At 37.8% G+C, this 27,642-nt stretch overlaps 1 protein-coding gene across 14 annotated transcripts in view; it reads left to right on the forward strand.

Moving 5' to 3' along the window:
• The window catches only part of DLGAP2 (DLG associated protein 2), a 455,335-nt gene that overhangs the window by 411,348 nt on the left and 16,345 nt on the right, over positions 1-27,642 (forward strand). For all 14 annotated transcript variants that reach the window (XM_051778092.1, XM_051778093.1, XM_051778086.1 and 11 more), the window contains 3 exons: positions 8,718-9,067; positions 20,100-20,185; positions 21,315-21,730. In XM_051778092.1, the coding sequence (XP_051634052.1) occupies positions 8,718-9,067; positions 20,100-20,185; positions 21,315-21,730 (852 nt within the window). The remainder of the gene's footprint in view (positions 1-8,717; positions 9,068-20,099; positions 20,186-21,314; positions 21,731-27,642) is intronic.

Here is a 27,642-nt window from a genome sequence, read left to right on the forward strand (position 1 = left end):
TTTAATTTTGGCAAAGGCCTACAGTTTCTGATCTTGATGTCTTGTTTGATTTGCATTTCTGTTTTGAGACTAACATTAATTACACTGTCAAAACAGATTTTATCATTTATGTAACATGGAGCTGCCTACAGACCTAAGTTTCCTCAGTATGGAGGTAACATATTGCACACTGAATAACTTGGTTACAGTAATTCCTTTTATATTTTTCTTCTCCTAAAAGACTGTTCTGTGTACTTAGTCTCCAGATTTTCCAGATTTAGTGGTCACATTTCCACTTAATTGTTAGTTTCCTGTACAAAATCAGATAGCTGTGCTTAATCAGATAGAACTTAAGCCTAAAGGGATCTACTCTGAATATTGAGACTAACCTGATGCATGCACAGATTTATTTTTATTAAAAAAAAAGAACAAAAAACTTTGCCTTTAAAAAATAATTTTGCCTTACCCCAGTAAATTCTAATTGAGGTCACATGTCATACTACTGGCTTCAGTTTTTTTTCACAAGTGCTATATAGATTCTGTTCAGCAGAGAGATATCAAAAATAGATGTCACTTAAAAAATAATTTTTATATGGAATTTGTGACAGCAGTTTCAGTGATATGCTATTTTGAAAAACTCTTAAAAAGTTTCATATAAGAAACACAATTCTTGTCTATGTAAACAATATGTTAATATAATGGCTTCTATCCTGAGCTGGTGTGAATTGGTCTGATTCCACCAACTTGAATATCAACATCTGCAGTGAGATTAACAGCATGGTCTAGTCCAGTACCTAAAACCGTGCAAGTAATTTAAAAACTACAGAAATACAGAAGGGTGGCTTTTTATACCTCTGTGAAGCTAGAAAGGTACCTTGGGCCAACCTAGTACTGGCTGCTATGTGGTAGCTTCAGCAGAAATGATCAAGGAGTAGAAAATTATGTTTCAGTCATTAATGCAAATTCCACTCAGGTTTACTTTACCAGCCAGCTCACAGGGGATGTGGAGCGGGGGAGATGAAGTTCCCACCTTTTCAGTGAACACAGGGAACAGAAGACTGGAGTGATTATGTCCCAGTACAGACCTGTTCTGTCACAGGGACAGAGCTTTTGGCTGGAGCTTATCTCACCCCTTTAGGCATTTCATAGAAACATAGAATTGTTAAGGTTGGATAAGACCTTAACATCATCGAACTTCAACCTTTGACTGAACACCACCATGTCAATTAAATCATATCATCAAGTGCCAGGCCCAGCTGTTTCTTGAACACTTCCAGGGATGGTGACTTTCAAAATTAGATGTCCTGATCTGAGCTGATTTTCCTTTATTCTCTTTATGGCTGACAGAAAAGAGCATAGGATGATTCATTTCCTGGTAAAATAAGCATCTAAGAATGGTGAGAATTGCCCCCAGAATTGCTTATTTTTCTCACAAAAATTCTAAAAGACATCAGGCAACTAACTTAGACCTGGATGACTGATTTTTTTCAGTGACTAATGTGAGGTGAGATGAATTCCCATGTATGGTTCTCAAAAAACTGTCTTGAAGGTATGATGTAATTCACTGTTACTAAAAGACCTTACTTAAAATACTGGCACAGAATAAATGCAGCATTTTGCCCTCATGGACTATGGCAGCATGAGACCACCAATTAACATCTGATTTAGGGTGTAACAAATATCCAGGTTTACTTAATCATAAGACATGTAAAATGATCCAGCAGGAAAAAACGTTATGAAGTTATAGATGCCCGCTACCCAGACAGTGCTTTGGGTTATGTAGTTTAAATAAAATGCAGCCCATCATATAAACTGTGCTGGTAAAACTCATCTGGGTATAAACAGTCTTTCCAAGAAAATATCTCATAAAATTTTCACTCTGAGTATATCACTGTTTCTTATTGCTTAATCTGAAAAGGAAGAAACAGGGCCTTTTCACAGATATCCAAGCTCAAGACTTTCTACTGTGAAACTGTCTGGTTGCTTTACTGACTAGGATTCGTTGTGGAGGGCTGAATGGGAAAAGGGAAGAAGCAGGAAGATAGGTTAATAACTAAAGTATGTCTCTGATTATGTTAGAGGGAAAATTATTCAAAATTCAATTAGAAGAATTATCTTAATTAAAGCCAAAATTATCTCTTGAATTTCAAGCACAGTATGACATTGGTAAGTTTTAATGACTACTTTTGCAAGGTTGAATATCCTTACAAATAAAAAAACCCAAAACCCTACTCTCAATTACCTTATAAATGGAGAAAGTCTTGCACATGGAAAGCCCTCAGAAATTACAGGATCTTTCACCACCAGAGCAGCAAGCAAAGGTGTAGACCTATTCAGGGAGCAGCAAAGGACTGGAGAACCCTGGACTGTATGTGACATTTCCCTCACCTACCCTACACTCATACACAGCCACTGTTTCAACTAAGTTCAAAGTGTGTGTTTGAGAAGTACTTTGAAGGACTTGCATTTACATTCAGTTAGCAATGTTTAGGGTCACGTAATGGAGCAAATCATGCTTTTTTAGTGTGCAGCCTGAGCACAAACTGCTCCAGCACTGAAAAGAGAAAGTAGACCCCAATCACCAGTGTAGGTCTTTGAGGTAGACACTGATGGCCCACATTGAAAATGGCAGACTTGGATCCAAACAGACTGATTTACCTTAAGGTTTTCCCCTCATTCTAATAGATATATTTTCTTAATTAAATACCAGAGGCTACCACATGTCAAAACTAAGCATTTCTAAATCTTATTGTTATGACTCAACTTTAAAGGTTTTTCTGATTCAAGAAGGAAAACCCTTGCTAACATTTCAGAATTTGACTATAAGGAAAGTAGATTTCCTTTGTACAGTTAAACTGGCCTGTTTGATACTACCGTCTCCTTTTAATAGTGTTTGGCATTGAAGACCAGTGTAAATGGAAGTTATAAAGAGATATATAAAGAGATGTGTCCCAAAACCCTCTTTTTTAAGTAGGGACTTGTATTTTTATTTTTGACATCCTTGGTTTGGTAGAAAAATTATCAAACAATTGATTCCTTTTGTAAGAAATAAACTCTTTTAGTGTCTGAGACTTTTTTTTCTCCAAAGTCACTTTTGATTTCTTAATGGTCTTTTAATGTTCATCATTCTTTGTTTTGAGAAGTAACTGTTATGCATCCATACATACATTTTTATTTTAAGAGTAACTTAGAGGTTGTAATGACTGGGATGGAGCACAGTGAAGAGATTTCAGGACTTTTCAAGGACAGTCATGTTAGCTGGGACTTTCAAAGCCTTTGGTTAGAACAGTATACACCATGGTCAAAATACTATCCCAATAACTGAGTACTCTTTTGATAGAGTTAAATTTGATCATGGCCTTTCATTATGAGAAGGTCTCTTTTTCCTCTTCTGAAATGGTTTCAGGGCTGGCATTCACCTTCCCTGTGCAAAGCAGAAGATCTAGTGCCCTTGTGTTTCTCTTGGTGCTGGGGTTCTTCAGAGAAGCCCTGTCTGCCTGCAGCAACATGCCCCTGGGAGCTGTGCCTCCAGGGCAGTTCCACACTCCCTGCAGAGTAATTATCCTCTTTCTGAAGAAGCTTCCTTACAAAACAGAAAATTCAGTTTACTCCTGCCATGTGTCATAAGGGACAACCATTTCCTTTAATTGATGGTGCTTTCATGTAAATTCATCATCCAGTTAACTTTGTGATCTCAGCCTAAATAATGTTATTTTGACTAAGTGGTTAATGGTCATATTGATTTGTAAAATCCCCTCCGGTGATTCTATCTTGCAAATGGACCAACAGTGGTGATTTATTAAAAGGCTGCTTTTTGAAAGGTGTTCTGAATGTAGCCTACAGCAGCTGCTCTTTCATCAAATATATCCCTCCTTCTGCCTTCTGTCAGCGAATATCTCTTGCTAACCCGAAGTTATACCTAAATTGAATTATTTTAGTAATTCTGTTTCTAGTACAAACTGTGTTGGCACTGAAATATGGGGCAGAGTAACTGTCTTATTTCTATGGCTGTATCAACAGTAACCTTAAGCAAGTTTAGACAAATGCAGTGTAGATTAAGAGGGATATTCTGCTTCCAGCTATATCAGTTAAATTTTTAAAAATCCTGTTACTGGTATTGTCTTCCTGGCTACTCTGTGGTATTGGCATAATGCCTGATGCTCTGGTTCTGACTGGTGCTGCCTGGCTAGCATCACACAGCACATAAGCAGAATGAATGTGATTTACAGAACAGGTCATTTGCAGCCACTTGTGTGTCAAATTCAGCATTGACAGACAATCTTGTATATGTGTGGATCATCTGGCAGTTAAGATATCAATCCTTACAAAACCAGTTTGACATATTACACTTTTTCCTGATGGGTATCGAATTAATACATGTTATGCTGCATTGATACCTGCTCACTTCTCCTGAACAATTTATACCTGGTTTACATCATTATTTAATCTGGTCCACTATGAAGCAGCACAGAACCATTTTGTTTTCTCTCTATTTCTCTAGCAGTGTACTTCCTTAAAGGAAAATTCAGGGGAGCCAGTTGCACATGTTTATCTTGAAGTGGGACAAGTACCTGAACGGTTAATAATTTGATTCAAATGGAAGTCTGAAATACCCATATGAGTTAGAATTAGAACTGGGTTTTACCATTTTTAGAATTTTTCATTGATTATTAGAAACTAATAGATGGAGATATGCTGTATCTTATTAACTTTAAAAAATATTTTCCCTACTTCATTAAAATAGGCAAAAAATAAATTCTGCTTTCAATATCAAGCTAACATTTGAATACACCTGGAAGGAAAATTTTAGCTTCTCTTTCATAATCCCTTCTGTGTTTAGTTTATTTATGAAAAAAACATTTACCTCTTGGGTCATCTACTTTCTTTTTCTTTGCATTTCAGAGCAGCTATAGATTTTACAAACAGCATGGCAGAAGGCTGTTGCTTTTACTTTACTTTGCTCAGCAGCAGCACTGGTGAGAGAAATATCAGGAGTGTTCAGGATATGCACAGTAAAACCACTCAGAAAACTAAAGAAATCAGAAATCTTTGGTCATCTTCCATGAGCACCAGAAATAACTGAAGGTTATCCAGAATTGATGCTTTATATGTCTGAACATGGAACAGGCTTGCTGAAGTCCACAATTTAAATCAGTCTGAAGCCATCCTGTGGCAGCTCTGCCCTCCTGGTGCTTTGCTATTGGGCACCCCTGCCTCTTGCTGGGTCTCATCCCTCACTGTCGTGGTGCCTCTGACACCCAGCTTGTTCTGACTGAAGACAAGGATCCTCCATACCAGTCTTCTTGTTCCCTGTTCAGCTTTCACCACTAGTGCCCTGGATGGAGTTACTGGGGCACTGTCCTCAGCCAGGACTCAGTACTCCAGGGCTACATTACCCAGCACCAACCCTCCCTGTGGGAATTACAAAATCTAGCACAGCTCTGGAGTTTGCAGAATGATGCACCAAAAAAGGAGGAAGACACAAAGCAGCACTCAGGTTTTCTACACTTGCTTTGGACTAATAACTACTAAGGCAAATAAAATTTGCAAAGCAGCAAATGATTCAAAGCAGCAAATGATTCAAAGCTGACAGGAGCTCCTGTCCACCAGCATACCAAGGGGGTGATAAATAAAAAGGAAGTTCATTTTCTATTAGGAGAAGGAAATGTTTCTCCCCATATATAATGTGTGCCAGGACCAAGAATTGGACATGATAGACAAATGTTACTGTTGATAACTGTAATATTCACAGATGTAATTATTTATGGAAACAATTTGAAAGTGACAAAAAATTTCATGCTTCAGACCTCAAGGCAATATTTATTCAAACCTAAACCCAAGCATGAACAGTAAACTATGGATTACTGGGTTACTTTCTCCTTTACCAAACCCCTAATCTGTTACGTAGTCATCTTTTAAGTCAGCAACATATACCAAGTTTGCCTGAGACAAGTCTTAGTCACATTATTCACCAAAGTTATCCCATTTACTTTACTAGAACCACTTGAATGATTAAAGCAAATAGAATTTGGTGGCAAGATTTGCCTCACAAATGCATGTCTCCACCTGATGTTGTCAGTCTCCAATTAGTCCCAGATTTCTGTGTCTCTGAAACTGTTGTTCCAGATATGAACTCATTAACTGTGTAGAGATGGATTTTTTTATTCCCGGCTCAGTATTTGATCTCTGTGACTGTAGCTTAGGAATTAATCGGATTTCTTCTTGCCATATTTCACTCTAAATATGTAGCCAATTTCTCACAAGCTTCCAGTCTTTCCTCTGATTTCTTCTACTTGTTGGGATTTTTAAATCCTGTTTAGTGTTCATGATCAAATACTTGCCAGAATACTGCAGTTACTCTAATACTTGATGGCTTTAAAACATCACCACACTGAAAGAATCAGAAATTTCTAGAATAAAATATTCAGTCCTGGGGGGGAAAAAGGGAGAGGGGGAAGCAAGTTGGTTTGGTTTTGCCACAAGGAGAATTTTTCTTTTTTAGAAATGTAAATGAAGATTAAGTTAGCTATGAAGGTTGCAACAGAAGTTTAACATTTATATTCATTAGACAGAGAAGTGATCTGCTGCCCAAGTAGTAGGGATATACTTACTTGTGATGTTTCATTATCACATTTACCATATGTTTCATTTTTCACTGCTATTCTTTTGCATGAAGACAGACAGTAAAAAACAGTAAAGTAGTTATAACAGTGATAACCTGTCTTATGTTATAGGTAAAATTGTCTTCACTCACCCTATTTCACCCCATTGTCTCTATTTCTAATTTTTGCCAGCACTTTGATCACTTGCATCTACATTTGCAGGGAGAAGGTGAGGGAGCAGCATTATGGCTACTGTCTTATTGGAAACATTCCTTAGAGCCACTGCTTGAGCTCATTAGACACTATCCTGATTTCCAAGCTTTACAGCCCCTCCCTTCTTCTATGAACTTTCTGTATTCCCCAAAGCATCTTAAAAATTTCAGGTTCTCTTCCTTCTTAACTGCTGTTACAAAAGTGACAGAAGATAAGATTGGTGATAGGACAACAAAATGGCACTTCAAAAAACACCCAGTCTTAGAATCCGAAGAGCATGCTTCACGTGTTTTACGTGTTTCACTCTGTTAGAGTAATTTAGCTCAGAGCAAGACTCTCTTTAGATCTTTACCAGAATTGAGCAACATCAGTAGTAATTCAAAGTGTTCTTTAAATGAAGGTTTTTACTTCCCAGCTCTGCCTTACTGTGTTTTATATATGACCACCCTTTTATTTATGATTATCAAGAATTAGTGTTTAAAAGTTGTTTTCTCTAGGCTCACTTTTCACATACGCTGGCCTGGTGACACAGGCTCAGCAGTTCCCAGGTGTTAATAAATTCCTAAGCTGCTCTCTTCACTCTAGAAAGCTGCAACATATCCATATATCAAAAAGCACAACTGGAGAGGCTGACTTCAGCACTCATCAGCCAGTATTTGTGTAATGGGAAGAGGAATTCTTGTAGAATCCTTTTTGGACTCAAGTAATCCCAATTCCAAGGTTACCTGAGTAATGTCTATGCATTTAGTAACACCAGAAAAAGGCAAACTTTTTTCTTAAGTCATTCAGTCACTCTGCATGTATATATCATGTTGTTTCAGCATTATCAATATCATAGAATCATAGAATCACAAAATGGCCTGGGAAAACAAAGCAATTTACTTTATCTTCTCGTAACTATGCAAGAAGTTAATTAGACTTGGTTTTTCCACACAGGAACACAGACAGACATATCACAATGCAATTTTTAACACTTGCTAATTTTATGATTATATGTGCTTTGTGAAAAATACTCTTCCATTACAGAAATGCTCTTTTTAGTACCAGAAGAGTATAGTGTGCTTAGACAATTAGAAACTTCAGCTGTGTGATATTAATGACTACATATTAATCTCTATGAAATTTCTAAAATTTTGTAAGGAAGCAGTATTGGCACAGTTCTGCATCTGTAGAGCTTTCTTGGATGTTTTATTGAGCCTTATGCTGCAAGACAGGATCTGTGTTAAACCAACCTCACTACTGCTCTGCTCATCGAAGTCTTAGTAGCTTTGCGTATATTATAGTAGTTTTTACATGCCTTGAATTTCTTTTTATTAACTCTATTGTGGATATTTTAAAAATATATGCCTCTTACACAAGTCAGTAGCCAACCTTACCTAATTCCAATCAGTGCATCGGGAAGTATTTTAAAAGGTTGAAGTGTGGCATACCATAAAGAAGTTACTGAATAATATTTTGTTCCAGTATACTGAGGCTACTTTCTTAATACACTGTATCCATACAGAGCTCACAGTTCCGATGATAAGAAGAGGGAAAAAAAATTTTCCTTTACTTCTCTTATGAGCGTTATCCCATGTGGGTACAACCTCAGAAGCCCCAATGTGTACCTACCCAGCACAAATCTTAACACACATATCCTCACTAACTCTCTTTCATCTTCACTGTAATCTGGGTCTCCCATTTCCACTCCTTCCTTACTGGTTGAAATAAAATATTTCTGTGGATACCCATCTGACTCTGAGAGACACTTTCAACTAATAGTGAGATTCACAAAAAACACTATGTTGCCTCATCATAATTTTTAAGTAGCAGAATCTTAAGGTGATTTCTGTTGTGAAGTTTCCATCCGATTAATCTTGATTTCTCTCTCTTTTTTTTTCTTGTTTTATTTTTATCTTTTTTTTCTTTAAATTCTTTCCATAGCTGTAACTTATACAAGTTACAAAAAAACACCACCACCGGTACCCCCTCGTACCACTTCCAAGCCCCTGATCTCAGTCACGGCACAGAGCAGCACAGAATCCACCCAGGATGCCTATCACGACAGCCGGACTCAGAGGATATCCCCGTGGCCGCAGGACGGGCGAGGGATGTACAACTCCACCGACAGTTTGGACAGCAACAAGGCCATGAATCTCGCCTTGGAGACTGCAGCCGCACAGCGCCACGTGGCCGAGGGCCAGAGCACCTCCATACGGACCAGCGACAAGGCCATCTTGGTGACAAAAGCAGAGGAGTTTCTTAAGAGTCGGCGTTCCTCTATAGGGATTCAGGTAGCCTATCATTAACATCTGCCTGTGATGAATTTCTTGTCTTCTGTCTGGAAATAGCATAGAATGAGTCATTCAGCTTCACTGGCTCTAATAATCTAACAAACAACCCCTGGCTGCTTGGTGTTAATTGTGATTCACATCATGGCAGCATGGCTGTGCAGAAAAGTCTTTGGCTAATACACTGTACCTGAAAGAAAATGAATGAATAAATCTCTAGGGAGGTTACCTGTCATTAACACTTGATATGAAAATTATACTGCAGAGCTACAGGTGAACAGCATGTTCATCTCCTTCTCTCTATGAATTCACAGTCCTTTTTATAGAACTATGCCAGCTTCAAAATGCTTGACTCTATTTTTTCCATTATCTTTCTCTTTTGACCTTGGAAAATGTGTAATGCCACTCGATCTTCAATTATTCTCCCTAAAAAGAGCCCCCCTGCCCATACTTGTAGTTGTGTTGGAAAGAAGGTACCAAGGAAGAGAAAGAAATACAGCATATTTCATTACTGGCCATAGGCAAACACAGTCTTAAAGCATTCTTCCGTTTGTCCACCAAAACCCATGATATTTATTTCACCTGAAAAAACATGTGTCAGACTGTGGAAAGCTCAGTCAAGTTCTATTGTTTCAGGTAAATGAAATAAGACAATTCCAAATGCAAATTTTGATTGCTATTCCTTCTACTAAATGGAAAGTACTAGATAGCTGGCAATGGTCATTTGTTTAAATCTCTAGAATATACCAAGTAGCAATAAAAATCAGAAAGTTGAGCTTGCAGAGAATGTAAAATCCTTTGAGATAGAAGTAAAGGAAGATTTAGGCTTCTGTTTTGATGAATATTTCCCTTTATATCACTGGGGTTCACTTCTGTGTTAAAAATATCTACTTTTGCTAGATCGGCTATAGAGGAAATGCAATTTATTTTGTTATAGCTATAGGTATTGTGGCAACAGTAACATAGATCTTGAGAAGGTAATAACCCATGTAAAAAAAGCCCAGCGAGTGACTGTGTATTGGAAATATACAAGAATTTACATGGAAGTATATTATTTTCTTTAAAAAGTAATTCCATTTCCATTAATTTCACTGTATACTTAGAGAGAACTGTTTGGGTTAAGCATGTAACAGCTACTGATGGAACTTCACAGGTTAACATTTTAGTGTGGTGTAATTTTGCTGTTCCATTATGTATTAGACTAATGGGAAGGAATCAGCTTTGACAGCAACCTGTTTGTCCATTTCTTGGCGTAAAAGCATTTCCTTCTGATTTTCCAGATGCAGAAGGGTAGAATGTAATATAACAACAATGGTAAAATATTCAGATGGATACTTTTCAAATGTTTTACAAAGTAATTAGTGTATCCCAAATTGTTCAGAGAAGGAGCTTAGAGATAACATGGAAAAGCTCAAAGGAGCAGCAAGTAATCTTTGCTACCTTTTAGCCCCTAACCTGAAGCTTACTTTTCAAAAACAAACAGTACCTAGTGTTGTTCTTATCCCTTCTTAACAACAACTGTGCACAATTATATTTATCAGTGTTGGTGTCTTGATTTGGTCACTCCTGATATTCCAGAAATTAATTCTGGAACTTTGATTACATCACTTGATCTTGTTCATTACTGCAGGTGATGACCAGTACTTTTCACTGGTCTCTGACCCATCTTTATATGTGCTGTGTTTAATAATATGTTCTTATTCACAAAAACACCCGTGCAATGATTTGCAGGAAGGCAGCAGATCTTCCATAGCAACTTGTCATCTGATGCTTGGCCTGTAATAGTGGTCCTCAGGTGCACACATGGAAAAAGACAAATACTGTTTGCAACAGCAGGTCTTAGAAGGACAAGCTATTTGTTATCTTTTGAGAAGTACAAGCTGCTTGGTTGTACCATTTGGCATGAGATAAGATTATATTTGCAACAGTAGCCTGAGAACACATTCTAGTTGTTTAGGATTTTTTTCAGCAGTAAGTTTCAAACTTCACATTAGTGAAAAAAATACATTTCTGCAGTATTTTTAAATAGGAAATGCATTTTGTTATATTACTATTACCAGGTTTGTATGGAATGAAAATACAGCGTAGAACATTCTTATCGCAAACTACACAAATAGAAATTTATGCGCTCAAAATACACTTGAAGTATTTAATTTCTTTTAGTCTTCTGCGTCAAAGTACCTTGGAAAAGGATGTTTTTTATTTGCATATTTCCTTGATTGACTAAATAACTTGTTTTCTCATTAGCATTCCATGCCAGGGTAATGCATTGAATTTGCATTTATTTGCATTAATTAATTTGCTATCAGGATGGTTAATTTGTGCGTTTCTTAATGTTCCATTCCTTTAACACACTGATGTGGGAATGCTTGCCAGCGGAGCTTCATACAGGAGCAGAAAGGCACAAAGGTACAGAGTGACCAGCGATGCTGCTGCGTGTGGAAATACTATGGACCCAGCCTAGGGCTCCCATGTCTTTGGTATATATGGTTTGTGTAGTGTGCATGTAGTGAATAGAAGTCCCTTTAGAAAGTCCTGGCATACTTAGGCATGTGCCAATAGGATTGGTATTCACATGCACAGAGAGCTCATGCTCCTTGGGAAGCGCTGGACTTAGTATGAAGATCAGTAACACCCTGTGTGCAGAGACAGAGAACAGCACAAATACAGTAGCCCATCTTACGGTAGGTTAGTCCTATCTCACATGGGAATTTTGAGATAAAAATAAAAAGAAAGCTTCAGAAACAAAGCTTTTCCAGCTGGTGGGCTTTGGGGATTTTTTGGTTTTGGTTTTGTTTTTTCATTATCATATTTAAATCAAAAGGAATATTGTCAGACATGTCAGTAGGCACTGGGAAAAAAAATGTTGATTTCTAAATTCAAATGAATTACAAAATACCGATTTTGAGATTAAAAGTTTAGTCAGCAATATTAAGAATATATATACATATAAAGAATGAAACTCTTGTAACATTAGTAGCAATAAACTTCATATCTGTCTTCTGTCATGACAGCAAAAGACTAATCAAAGTATTTGAATTAAAATGGAAAGTAGAGATCATCAAGAGTAAAATAACCTCTATGTTAGAACGAAGTTGCTGCTAAGATATTTTTCAGGATTTTCCTTACTCTTTTGCCCACCCTGATATATATGCTAATGATTAACATTCAAAATCTGCTCTAGTTATAAACCATTTCATATTAATAGCATTTGGAATGTGAAATATATGAGAAAACATGTCAAGAAATTGTTCCTTATTTATTTCAAGTATTTCAAAATGTACAGTCTTCTGTCAGTCTTCTGAAACATGCGGTTTCTTCTCTATTTAAAAGACATCAAGGCTTCTGAAAATGAACAGAAACCCCATAAATTAATGAGATGGAAATGAATGTTCTAGGTGTGAAGGCTGATTCATGGTGGTATTTTTGGAGACAAACACTAATTGTAGTGTAGAGAATGGACTCTGTCATCTTCATTTATCATCAGGAAATGACACTTCAAAATACCTAGTGGTTTTTTTATAATCTCCAGAATCTACATTAAACAAATCATTCTTATAAATCAAAGGCTGTATCCAGGAGGATTAGTGCAATAATTGGCCTGCTGAATTTTTTTGTGTCAAAAGGAGATCTTCTGGAGGATACTTATATATATATTTAGTAACATTATTCATGTCAAATGGTAAAAACTTTGTTCCCAATATTCTTTAGTCTCAAACTGAAATTTCCCTTTAACACAAAGCATTTTTTACCCCCATGGCACAGGTACTCAGATGAGCATCTACATTTTCTTTGTACTGTTTAGGTTATAACATCCTTGTCAGTGCTCTACTTCAGTGTACGCATATCCATCAAAAGAAATATTCTCGTTGATTACACTGGTCTTTGGATCATAAATGACCCAAAGTTCTAGAAGTAAGTTTTGTTCATTGTCCTCCTAAAATGACTGTTGGATCGTGCTTTTGTGAGAGAAGTGTGTAAAGTCCTTGGCCTGGAGAAGTCAGTGAATATTTGTTGGTTCAGAGCAATTTGCTACTTAGCATTAATTGCACTAAAAAAGTTATGAGCACCCTCTACTCTGTGCATTAATTTCTTGCTACACTCATTTTAGTTTGACAGGCATCCCACTTCTAAACCTGTTGTATGATATTCTTGTGGTAATTAGCACTTGCTGTGCTATGCCATGTATTTGAGTAGTCCAGATGTTCTGTTGGGAAGTAGTAGAGCAGCAAAATCGAGCTCTGTGGTGAGGCACAAAAAAATCTCTCAAGCATGGAAGTGTAGGTTTATTTTAGTGGATTTCTAAAAATCATTTTGAAAGAGTATACCCTTTTGGTCTGATAAAAGTATTCCATCACTTAAGGAAAGCAGTAGCAGTGAGTACTGTAGTTTTATTTGAAGTATTTTCCCTACTTTGAAGTCACTGCATACAAATGAGATTTCCCTCTACCTAAGAATGGTTATCTGAATTCACAATTACATGTACTTGCTCTAATGTCAAATATAGTGTTTTCTACCCTTTTTTACTCTTGTTATCACTGAGAAACCTATGCAAGAGAGGAAGGGTGAATTATTTCCCTTCCTGTATATCATCAGAGATTGTTTATTAAATTCTAATAATAGAATAAATTGGTTACATCAGTGAAAACCCATTGAGGGCACTGAAGTCGCATAGGGAGAGATAGTGTGGCCTGAAGGACTCTTACTACTAATGTTTATGAGAGATAAGTGAAAGTCACCAGGTTAAAATCTGTTTTCTTATGCATTGAATATATTAACTTCAAGTCTCTCTTAGAGACAGTATGTATGGAAGCTTAGACTGGAATTTTTAAGACACTGCAATATTATGTTACAGTGTCCATGTTTAAGTGCTTGTGTTTAAGAGCAGAATAATGCTATAATACAGAAATAAAGGTTGGTTTTAAATAATTAAAGTTATCAGCTAAAAAAGTATAGTAAATGCTTTGAAGGAATAATTTAGTTCACGCACCCTTTTCTAGAATGAGTGCCTATGAACAAACTAAGATTGATTATAACAAGAAAGTTATTTGCAATAGTGATTTGAATTTATTCAAATAATTTTGTGTTTGTATAATTTACTTGTAGATCATTTATTACCAAGACAGTGCCAGTATCTGATAGTTAGTTTTCAAATTTTGAGCTGGATCGGACAGCAGTGACTGATCACAGAGGATTAATAGTATTGTCTGCTCCTTGAATTGGCAGAAAAGGACATGGAGGGGAGTGTTATGTCTTTGTGAAAGGTAAGACATAGAATCATGGAATCATAGAATATCTTGAGTTGGAAGGGACCTACAAGGATCATCGATAAAAGAAATAATTCAAAATGCTCCATTACATATGATATTAAAATTATAAGCCTTGTGGATATAACTCCATAAGACATTTTTCATGGGAAAAAATGCTGATCTTTAAAGAACTTTAGCTCTTCATTTGCAATGAGAGAGGAAGATGATGTGCTGTATTAGATCTACTAATTTCTTCTGCTTTTGTCAGTGACTGGCTATTTTTTTTATTTCCTCTTCTGTGGGAGACTCCGTCATAATCGCATAGAGATATAATTTTTCACATTATTTAGCTTTGCTGAGATTGGGCCAATTTGCAAATATTAAGACCTGTAGAACCCATGCAAGTATTAAAAAAATAATGAATCAAGGAGAATAACAACAGATTTATTAAGACTTGCTTGAGTTTCAAGAGCCACACAATCAAACCACATGTATTACTTTTTCTCCTCTGCTCATTTGAATCTAGGCTGGCCAATCTGATTAAAGAGATTCCTGCTGTTTTCTAGCAGGAGTCTTTATAATGTCTGTCATTCAGAAATGTAATTTATTTGTTCATTTTTTTTCTTTATGACTGCAAATTATTGTCTTATTTCCCGCTTTTACTTTTGTTGGCATTTGCTTCCATTTTCCATTTTGTTGGTTGTTACAATATTTGCAATCCTAGATTGCACACACGCACATACACGCACAAAAATTGGCATTCACCTGCTGTTACAAGGTGCAGTGAGAAAATGAAAGCATTAAAATATCAAGGCAATCATCAGGTCATTTAGTTAGTGTCAGTTCTGGCAAGCTGGAGGGAAGGATAGTTTGGCAAGGGTTTATATTTAGAGGTAAATAATATAATTTTTATTTTGATACCTGGGCCATCATTTTTCTGATAATTTTGTTTTGAATAAAATTTTAGAGCGTATTACCTCATTTATACCTCTGAATTCTAGATGTCAATTGCATATTGAGTAAATTATTCAGGATTATATCTCTAGGTGAAATGCCAGCAAGAAAGCACTTGAAATCATATAGATGAAAAAGATTTTTTTCTCAATGTGTTGCATCAGTGGAGAGATACCAGCCCATCCAAAATTTAAAAGGTAAATCTACCTCCACACATCAAAAGCAGAGTTCAAAAGAAGATCAGCTATTTACTACTAACCCAAACGATGTAGCTGGCAAAAACAGATACGCTTTCGATATGCAATGCGGAAGAAGAGATTGTGTTGCAGGTCTGCCTGCTTTGTTCCAACAACATCAATTGGACAAATTGATGTTCTCCATAGAGACCTTTCCTTATTTATGTCTTTAGACCATTGTGTTTCCAACAGCACTATGTCTGAGCTGCTCAGACATCCTTGTGAAAACCACAAGTCTATTCTCTGTCAATTGGCTGTTTCTCACCTCCAGAGTGTTACTAGCCATGTGTTAGCCCCATGAGTATGATACTGTTGACCTTCCTTAATCTATTTCTGTGTTCAGAAATCTGGCCTCCACCTCATCCCCTAGGACTCAGTAGGTCCCAAGGAGCACAGTACGTAGAAATGGTCATCCTAAGGATATCGCTCTATGGAGGAAATGCAGTGCTTTAGAAGGAACTGAAAGCAAAGACTGACATGTGTGGAGATATCAGCTTGGCTTCATCTGTCTGGCTTTGTCTCAGGTCAGAACTGGCACACAATGCCTGTCTTTCCATGCTGAGCCATGTGAGCGAGCAGGAGGCCCTGATAAATCCCGCTCTTTGGTGTCCCTGGTGCCATCTCTTCTCTAGGCTGAACAGCCCCAACTCTTTCAGCCTGTCTTCATAGGAGAGGTGCTCCAGCCCTCTGACCATCTTCGTGACCTTCTCTGGACTAGCTCCAGCAGGTCACTGTCCTTCTGTTGAGGTCCCCAGAGCTGGGCACAGCACTCCAGGTGGAGTCTCATAAGAGCTTCTTTTGATGCAGCCCAGGATGCCACTGACCTTCTGAACTGCAAGCACACTTTGCCAGTTCACATTCAGTTTTCAGCCAACAATACCCCCGAGTCCTTCTCCTCAGGGCTGCTCTCAATGCACTCACTGATACTGTATCCATGTTCAGGATTGCCCTTAGCCTTGTTTAACCTCATGAGGTCTGTCTGGATGGCATTCCTTCCCTCCAGCGTGTCAGCTGCACCCAACAACTTGTTGGCATCAGCAAACTTGCCTAGGGTTCACTCAATCCCACTGTCCATATCACTGTCAAAGATGTTAAATACTAGTCCCACTACAGACACCTGAGGGACACCCACCACTTCTTACATGATGGTCTCCACCAGACACCTGGTTTCTCCACACAGACATTGAGCTACACCCTATGAGTGCAACCATCCAGCCAATTTCTTATTCAGTGAGTCCACCCATCAAATCCATGTCTTTCCACTTGAGATACAAAGATGTTTTGTGAGACAGTATCAAGTGTTTTCCACCAGTCCAGGTAGATTACATTAGTCACCGTTCCCTCATCCACCACTGCTGTAACCCTGCTGTAGAAGGCCACCAAATTTTTCAAACATGATTTGCCTTTAGTGAAGCCGTGCTGGCTGTCCAACACAGTCCTAACTGTGGTCCACAACAATTCAGATGTACTGACATCAACTCTATCAGATAGCTGACTATGTCTCCTAAGTCTGCAATGAAATCCCCTAATATCACCTAGTCACTACCAAGACTGGAAATGCTCAGGAGATCAGATTTCCTGTATCACTGTCATCTAGTTTAATAACCACTGCATTTTCTAAGCATAGGAAGATATCTTGATTTTGAGATCACAGTCTTAAGTATCCCTATAATGTCAATTTCCAAATTGCCAAATGCTTTCTGTTCTGTAAAACAGAAATACAGTCTCCTCCTCCAATAAGTGCTTGATAGTGACTCTGTCAGAGATCAAGGGAACTTCTCCGGGTTTTTCTCAAGTGTTACAAGATGCATCCAATATGGCTTGGAAGGCCATGGTGTCTGCTACATTAACAAGATCTTCCAGTCTTCTTATTTACAGAGATGAAATCCCTATTTGAAGACATGCCTTTTCGTGGCATTATTTTTTGTAGTTTAAACTCAGTATATTTCTAAATTATGTGTTTAAACTCAGACTGAGTGGCTGCTTTGGGGAATGAACCCCAGTCCCATAGCTCTTAGCAACAGTTTAGACTTCTTAATCACTCCAGATGGTTTCAACATCAAATGGCTTCCTCCAGAAAATGTTTCTTTGCCTCAGACATCATCTTTCTGCTAGTGCTCATACAGTCACATCCAAGAGCCACAGTCTAAGCATTTTGTGTTATCTGCTCTTATTCACTACCACATCATAGAATCACAAAATGGGTCAGGTTGGCAGGGTCCACAGTGGGTGATCTAATCCAACCTCCCTGCTTAAGCAGGGTCATCCTAGAACACATTGCACAGGATTGCATCCAGATGGTTCTTGAGGTATCCCCAGTGAGGGAGACTCTACAACCTCTCTGGCCAATCTGTTCCAGTGTGTGATCACCTACACAGTCAAGAAGTTCTTCCTCATATTCAGGTGGAACTTCCTGTGCATCAGTTTTTGCCCATTGCTTCTTGTCCTATTGCTTGGCACCACTGAAAAGAGCCTGGCTCCATCCTTTTGACATCCTCCCTTCAAATACTGATATACATTGATAAGGTCCCCTCTCAGTCATCCCCTCTCCCTTTGAGAATAAGTTGACTTCACTCTTCAAAACATGTCCACGTATATTTTAGCTCTCACCACAGTAGTCAAAGCTTCAAGCGGAACTTGCTTCTCTGCTCCCCCTCAACAGGCTACATGAGTATCTCATTCTTGGGCTAGTTAATTCATGAAATGAAAAACAACCTATCTCTAATGAATGTGTTTTTTATGCAGCTTTCCTCATATCACTGAAAGGATATAAGGAAGTGCTTAGTCCCTCACATAGACCTGAACTTGTTATCCAAGGCTCTTTTGGGCTCTTCTGTGCTATAAATAAGGCTGTCTTTCCTGATAAATACCTCTTGTGCTAAGAAACTGGACTTTATGGCTGTTCTACTTAGAACAATGTTCTTGCAGGAGAGGGTGATCCTCCAAGCAGCTTAGGTTCTCACTTGTGTTGCAGCCAAGACTCTTAACTAGGAAACCCACTTGCCTGTTTTTTTGGTTGGTTGTTCTTGCTTTTTTTCCTCCAAGCTGCTACCTCTGTCATTGAGGCTTTTTTTCACTACCAACATCAAGAGGAATCTTTCTTTTTATATTGACAGCACCAAGTCCTGGAGACTCTTACCAAGTCTGATATTTTAGTTCTCTCAATGCACTGCCCATCCAAGTGAATATAGCCAGCTTCCATGCAGCTGCCAAGGTGGAAACAGATGACAGCATGCGCTGTCCCCTAGACCTTATGCAGAATAAATTGAATTACTGGGAGGTGTGTCTTTCCCTGACAGTTGCCCCAGTGATAGCCAGAGATTTTGGCAAACCTGTGCCTGATGCTACACTGTACAGTTCAAGCATGCCATTAACATTTACTAGAGAGTTTTTGTACTTGCTGTTTTCGTGAACATCTCCAAGACACACACAGGTAAATACGAACATGTACTAATTGCTGTCTGGTGTTCCCATCCATGTGAATGTACATGGAGCTATGGCTTAAAGATGGCAAGAGAAGTTACCAGCAACTGGCTTCTTCAAGAAATATAGTCCACATGTACACTCACTTCCCACCCTCCTTCCTCCTTGTCTCTACATCCTTTCAGAAACCCGGTGAGATTTGGACTGTGAGGCTGAGAGATAGCTGAAAAGACCATCAGGCTCTTTCCAGAGGTGCATGTGACTGCTGCAAGAGGAAAAGTTTTCTTGTGTGAATTCACACATGGAGTGTGCATATTGAAAAACCGGTTGCTGATATTATTTTTTTATTTAACAATGAAAATATCATTCAAAAGGAAAAGTCAATTCTGTTCTTTTTTTTTCCCCTGCCTATCCCTTGATTCAGTATAATTTCCATACTGCAGCACTCACTCTGTCTGTGTCGAAGACTTGGGGGTGGTGTGGTGTTGGTGAATGTTATATAAAATCCCACAGAAACTTGCAAAAGCAATGTGGTCTCAGTTATGAAGAAAATTCTACTGTGAATATATCTTGGTAAGCATATTTCAGATGGGAGTACTATAAAAAGTGCATAAATTACTTGCTTGATATAGCATTTTCAGGACTATGTTATTAAGGAAGGTGAGACTGGGCATTCTACTGTATCCCTTACATCATTTAATGGTTTTATATTTGCCAATAGAGTTGTCAATAAAATTTCATAGCACCATTTCTTTTTATCACTTGCAAGCTTATGGGGCTACTTGAGATTTTATTTTATTTTGTAAATCAAGAAGTATAATGAGATTTGTTTATAATAATATAAAAAGAGGCTGTCCTGTGGATTCCTCATTCTAAGAACAGCTCTTCCAGACCAAGCTTACTTCCTGATTCCACCAAACTGTGTAATTGCATCTGCTTAGGTTTGAAATAGGGAATTATATGGCAGAACAGAAGTACTTGTGCAAAGCTTTAATAAGACAGCACACCAATGCAATGATACCAGGCTGAATACCTATTACATTTATCTTACTGTGCTAGGTGTTTCTTAGTGGTAAGAGATTAAATATATAATTAATTTTGAATGAGTGTGTGTAGAAATAGTGCTAAGTTGTCAATGCTAACTCTGCAGATGTATCTTTTGTGTTGAATTAGGTGGAAACAGCAACTGACTCAGACACTGAAAGCAGAGGCCTACGGGAATACCACTCTGTTGGAATACAAGTGGAAGATGAAAAACGGTAATTCAAGCATGTAGAAAAATCTGTAGTCTTTTATAACACAACACACATTTGTAAACAGAGTTAATAACAAGCGTCTGGCAAGTGCTGCTCCTAAATAATTCACAAAGCCAAATTTATATGCATGCTTGTCATTTGGTAAAATTTGTAGAGATTACTTAGCAGTTGCTTCATATTTAGCTAAATTTCCAGTTTTTAATTGGAAGGAAGGAAGTGAAAGTATTAAATTGAACTAGTGGCTTAATATAATTTCATTATTGGCAGAACAAATACGAGGAGCTGTATATTGGAACAGTCTTCCTTCAGTAGGACTCCTCATGCTGATCCAGGCTTTCCCCATCCACACAAGGAGATATACCTTTTTCCTAAATTAGAATCAGTTTTTACACTTATTCAGTCCTCTAGTTTTGTAGAGATGCTGGCCCATCTACTAACCCACAGGTTATCCCTGGTAGGCACTGCTTGTCAAGTGCTGGACTGAGACCATTATCTCATTTCACGGCAGCTGTCAGACAGTATCTGGTTGCTAATTGCCTTTTGCTGTCATTGACTAGAAGTAATTTGAGACAATAGGCTCAGATGTGAAAAGATTTCACAAATAATCTCTGCTTCTCTAACTTTTTAACACAAAGCTTTTCTAAAATGTCATTATTTGGTATCATATAAGAGTAGAAAATCAACCTTTAATGGACACCCTATAAGCAAAAAAAAAACCCCAACCCACAGTCTTAAACCTGCTGCTACTATTTTTCTTTTATTAGAGGATTCTCAAAAGTCCTAAGTTAGCAGATTTTTAGATTTTATCTAACTGAAATTCTTAACATTTGAAATTTTTTTAATATATGTACTTTACAGGCATCTATCAGGAAGTTCTAGTTCTGCTAGTTATTTCCACTTCATTTACTAATGATACATGTTATTTTGTAGTATGAGAGTAAATCAATATTTACTTCCAGAGATAATTTGAATTATTTTCCTTTGTATCCTTGCTCAGATCAATGACGCCACTATGCATTTTGTTTTTCCTCTCTGTTGCTACTCACTGTCTTATTTCAGAGATATGCCTCTGTATTATCACCTATGTTATCTATGTGTCTTAATCTCTTTTCTTTCTTCCCTGTTCACCAAGGCACGGGCGATTCAAGCGCTCAAACAGCGTAACAGCAGCTGTCCAGGCTGACCTGGAACTGGAGGGTTTTCCAGGACACATCACCATGGAAGACAAGGGACTTCAGTTTGGCTCGTCATTCCAGCAGCACTCAGAGCCCAGTACACCCACCCAGTATAGTGCAGTGAGAACTGTACGGACCCAGGGACTGTTCAGTTACAGAGAAGATTATAGGACCCCAGTTGACACAACAAACCTTCCACCACCAGAACCCTGGCTGGAGCCTGCCATGGAGACAGTAGAGACTGGTCGAATGTCACCTTGTCGACGGGATGGATCTTGGTTTATGAAGTTACTACATACTGAAACTAAGAGAATGGAAGGATGGTGCAAAGAAATGGAAAGAGAAGCAGAAGAAAATGATCTTTCTGAAGAAAGTAAGAACAATGTTTTTATAGAAGTCTGCTAAAATAAGAAATATGTTAGGATAAAGCTGTGAGCTGTGGTTTTCCTTTACTCATACTGTAGGACCAAAGACTCTCCACAGAACCATAAGGTATAACACTATCCTGCAACTGACTGCACAAGACAGCATTTCCCAGAGTAAGGTTTTGTGGAAGTATTTAAAGACCCAACTTTAGAGTCAAGCACAGGATCAAAGTCTGGTATTAGATACAGCTCAAATGCTGCAATAGCTCCATCTATAACTCCAACTCTGACACATCCTTCACACTCACTTGTATGGCTCCAATGCTTGACCCTTTGCCAGAGCAGGCAGGGTGGTCCTATGGGAACATTGGTTCACCCTTTTCCTGAAACCTGCAATTTTAACTCTTATTAATGAATAGCCATTTTAAAAATGTTTCTATTCCTTTACAGGCACTTCAGCCTGTTGGAAGAACAGAAAGCAGTAGGCAAGAACAATAGTTAAAGCACTTCTGCAGTTACACAGACATATGCATTATTAGAAAATTCAGTTGTATTTTCTTATTATAATTTTGTCAAGAATCATTATTATTCTCCCGTGTCCCGTAGACTCCTTGAAAGGAGTGATGGGTTAAAGTGAAAAATAATGTAGACTATTTTGGAACAAGATCCAAGCCAGCACTAATGATAGTAATATATCAAAGTGGTCCTAGCACTCAGTAGCCAACTCCCTGTGACTCCCTTTGAGGTCAATTATCCTTGTTCTTCAGGCTCAGTTTTATAAATATTTCAATCCCTGACAATCTGAATTATTGTCTCAGCTGAGCTTTTCTCAGATCACAAATTAGTTCATATTAAGTTTTCTTACTAGCATCTTTCCCTGCCCTCCCTCCACGTACTCTTTCCTGGTCATCTTCTTTCCCCCTCAATGAGTTCTTGCTATGGTCTACCCCCAAGTCTTGAGACAGGCCAGCATGGTGACTAAAAGGCCAAATTTTATTTCTTGTGCTGACCTTTTCAAAATAAATAATATCTATGTATTTACATCATCTTTTTTTTATTTTACAGTCATATTTCTACACTATACTGTGTCCAAGTCTGCCAAGTAATGACATAGGATTTGGCAAGGGGTGGGGGATGGGGTGTAAGACTGTTTTTCCTTCCTTCAGCCCCTGGTGCTTTCTGTTCTTATTTTCATCATGGCAGAGCTGAGCTGAGAATTTTCCCCTTGCATTGATACTGTGAAGACTTTAATACCCTCCTAGGGGTTTGCAAAGTATAAATAATGAAATATTTTTATTTGATTAGCCCATGTGAGAATTTCCAAGCCTTCTTTCATAACAGTTATTTCTCACTACATTTTACCACGTCTTATTTTTCAATTCTCCAAATTTTCGCACTGCTGAATACTGACATTTCAATGCCGTGTTGTAAGAATCCCTAAGCACCTGCTTCCCAGATCACCTGTTACTGATGTAGGGACATCAGTGCTTCTGATCTGAAGCAGAAGTTCAAAGAGCAAGATTTTGATCTCTTTGGAAAGAGTAAAATTATTTAGAGTGCAACGGGGAGAAACACACAGGCAATTAGCCCCTCTCTTTCCCTAGGATGCCAGTGAGGCATCTGCAGGCAAGAGCTGGACTTCTCCTATCTCTTCTCTCTGCAAGGTCTTCATTGTGCACAGCCCTAGTCAAATCTGCAGCCATATGAAATGAGCAGGGGAAACACACTCCCATCAGTACTCCTCACTGGGAGACACAGAGAGGCAGTTAGCAGTGTTATTCCTTGGAATATGAAACTGTGTACTACATGAGGAAAACTTTGAGGAGCTGACTTTAGTTGAACACCTGTTCTCAGGTGCAGAACCACCCTCCTTCCCACCATGTGAAGTTATACTTTTTGATTCCAGAAATACTCGGAAACACCTTGTTGCATGGTGAATTGGCAATCAGGGAAGTAGTTTTCTGTAAATTGTACAAAGAAATGGACTTCAGTAATTTTTATTAATATTTGGAGTTAGTGACACCCTTTTAACTTGGAATATTTCAGTCAGAAAACAAAATGTAATATCAGGATTTTGTTTCCCCATCTGTAGAGGAACTCTAATCTGTAAGAGAAAAAAGAGGGGAAAAAAAAGAAAAAGAGCAATTCCCTGATAGAGAGTTGATAAAACACAACTGAAATGGACCTTTAAAATCCCTTTATCAAACTAACAAAAATGAGTTAGTTACTTGCATTTGGGGGAACATTTTGGCCTCCCTAATAAAGAAGTTATTATCGAATAGGTCTATGTAGCATATCCAAAATGGAAGTTTGTGTTCAGCTGATTGTCAAAAGTAAACCCCAAAGTTCCAATTTTCCATTTTATGTGACTCATTTCAAGAGACCTTCCTGAAATAATTTTCAAATTACATTATCTTTGAAATGGTATCCCTTCACCTAGCAATGCTTAGATCAAGTAAGAGGAAGTTTTCAAAGAATTAATTTCACCAAGAGAATGAGCTTCACAGCATTTTAAAAATTCAGTGTGAATAATTTTTTTTCTGTTGAGTCTTTAGCACATTTTTTATCCCCAGTTTGAGCTACGGAGCTTATAAGGTATATATCCACAAGAACTTAAGTTTAATGATATCCCAGCATGAAATGGATCTGATTTTTTTAAATGTTTGTCAGTTCCTTGAAGAAAATACACAAAAATGGCCAAGTCGAAAGCGAATAAATATCTTCCAGCAGGAGCTACTATTCCCAAAACACTTCACAGCAAGGTTTGCACATTCAAACTGTCATTCTTAATGCTGAATAATTTCTTTTTAGCCTGGGTGTATTAATTGTACCTGAAGACCAAATATAGCTTTGCATCTCATGGGAGAAGGCTGTCCTTATGATACCACTTCTGTTTCATTTTAAACACGGGAAGAGTTAAAATAGAACTGCATTTTAGAAAACAATTTCATTTTTGGCTTTAACACAATAGTTCCGAGATCACCGAGAGCTGTCTGATTGCTGTATTGATTTGTTCTTTCACTGTAGCTTTTGTCTTATAATGCTGTTTTAAGAACTTCACTCATCAGGTCTTAGAAAAAGAGAAAATAATCATTGGAGCAAAAATAACTTCTCTCTCTTTCTTTTCACAGAATTTTTTTGTTTGGTCAGTTGCCATGAGTTATATTTTGAAGTCTCTGCAAAGTTCATATATTGTTTGTAGGGGCAATTACTTGTGTTCTAAGTGTTTAATATAACATAGATAGATAGATAGATAGATAGATAGGTAGATAGATAAATAGAGATACAGATGTAGATCTATAGATAAATATAGATAGATATGTGGCTGTAACTGTTCCCAGGGTTAGTCATCTGATCATTTGCACTAGCAGGGTGCCTGCAAGCAATGATATGTGTTTCTCATGGGTGCTGACTGGAGTTTCAGTTTTACACCGTGAAAATTGTGTTTGGCTATTACTGGTGTGTAGGTGATGACAAGAAAAACACTCAACTGTCACAAAGCTCTTGAAGACCAAGAAGGTCAGGACTCTGCCTCCGGTGATGGCAGCAGGGAGAGCAGCTCAGGGAGGGGGAGAGCAGCTCAGGGAGGGGGAGAGCAGCTCAGGGAGGGGGAGAGCAGGCCAGCCAGGGGGGAGCCACAGTCCCTGCCCACAGCTCGTGGGCAAGGTCTGGCAGAGGGAAGATGACTTCCTGGGCTTCTTAGTGCCACTTAGTGCTTGAACTCTGAAATACTTCATTATGGAGAACAGCTGCACAGTTTACTCTCACATAAAAACACTAATATAGGCTCAAAAATTAACTACAGTATAGACTATGCCAGCAGAAAAGTTGTTTTGCTGGTATCTTCTGCACCATGGTTGGGAGCTCTGCTGGCATAGCTACATGGTAAAGTGATCTCTAACAGGGAAACAAATAAAGGTATTAGGGAGAGTGAGAGAGCAAAGTATCACCCTTCTCTCCCCTTCCCCTTCATTCCATGAATGGATGCTGGATTTTTCCTTGCTAATCCTCTGGCTGATATTTCCACAGTACTACAAAGGCTTTACTTAATAAGGCTGAATAGTAAAAGAAAATACAGAGTTAAATCTCTCATAATTTGGGGAGGGGGGAGGAGAGGGGGAAATAAAAACCAACAAAAAAACCCTCACAACCAATTTATTTTAGTATATTCATCAATTAATTATCCACGAAAGCTTTCTTAGGTGTTTGACCAAATATGGGTTATCCTTTAGTCAAAGAGAAATTACTGACATAATTTTCTAATGCTTTTCACAAACCTATCCTTCAGGAACTGCTGAAATTTACATTTGCAGTGTTGTGAATGACTAAAGAATGTCTTAATTGTCCTGAAACAGTCTGTAAAGTCCTATAGTGTGGAATCCAAGAATTCCTCCTATAATTTCTATTGTTCTGCTGAAATTTTCTCATCTGTGAACTCAGCTTTGTTGAAGTAAATAGCAAATTTGCAGCAAGTCCCACTTGGTGCACAGGGATTTCATTGTCCTAACTAACATCCAGAGCACTGCCAGCTGGAGGTTGTGTTGTCCTAAAATGCCATCTGAACATTATATATTTTTTTTGTGCTGACATGCTCTGTTGATAGTGAAAAAGATATTTCTAAAGATTACTAAGTTAGGTTTAAAGATTAGACAAATGTCATGCCCTACTTTGAGTCAGGAGGATGAACTAACTGCCAGTTCCAATTTTTTTTTCTAGGCATATTTTCTTAGGTTGTTTGTGGAGCAATTTATTTACAGGTAGAGGGGGAAAAATGGAATGAAAATTTAAATTAAAACACGTCATTTAAATAAACAGTAACGAATGCCAGAAGCAGATTGATTGTTACTAGTTTCTCACTGCCAGTATAGCAGTGGCACAACTGAGCAAAGCTTTTAACCTGTCAAAAGTAGAGTTACAAAATCAGATTATAATCGGTTTCATCAATATAGACATCTACCCCCTTTACCTTTGTGATATGAAATAATTTTTGATTACAAGATTTTGTAGAATTTCTCAAGCAATTCCACACATATATAATACTAGCAATTTTGTAACATGATTACTTCAAGGGATAAGACACTATTGTATTAATTGTGCAATTTACACAATCTCTAACCAAGATGTAAATCCTGAGTCTGTTTTTATTGAAGTCCCGGCCAGCATTTTGTGTACGTTCAGAGCAGAAGTCATACAGGACCATATAGCAGAAATGGAGTGCTTCATACAGGCAGGGAGCAGAATGAAGGTTGAGTGACTCTTTCCTGATATTTGGGCAAATATAATATTATCTTAATGGTGGTAGGTATATGGATGATATAAAAATTGTATCTATTTATGCGTGTTGGTAGATTTTATCATCATTTATTTACAAGAAAAATCTTCTAGGCACCACCAAACATCTCAATCTCTCCAGTCTCTAACATTCATCATTCTTTCATGGAGATAATCAATCTGCACTCATCAGAATAATTCCCCAATGCATGAAATTAATAACAAGGCTTTGGATGTCTATTAATATTGTGCTAAAGATTATGAGTTGAAGTGTTTTAATACTTTAATTTAATTAAAGCAAAGTAGAGTAGCATGAATATTAGGGATTCTAACCTCTATGTTTTATTACGTCTGATTTACTTATTAAAATGGAAATAGAGTTAGATCTTTAGTAAATGCTGGGGCTGTAATTATACATGTGTATTCAGCACTGTGACTCAGTGACACATGCAACTAGCCCAGTCTTACATCCCTGCCAGATTTGTATCACACAAAAATTCTGCACTGGGCTATAAATCACTACTGCTTGTTGACATGATCTTTCAGGGTAATGAAGATAAAATAAATGCTTATTTAATATGGGGGTTGGGGTAACTTTGAGATTCACTAGAAAATATCAGACATATATAGATTATGTCAGGATCTACTT

The sequence above is a fragment of the Manacus candei genome, unplaced genomic scaffold (assembly GCF_025592945.1).
Source record: "Manacus candei isolate 608988 ecotype Guabito, Panama unplaced genomic scaffold, ASM2559294v1 h1tg000011l, whole genome shotgun sequence".
Classification (NCBI taxonomy): domain Eukaryota; kingdom Metazoa; phylum Chordata; class Aves; order Passeriformes; family Pipridae; genus Manacus; species Manacus candei.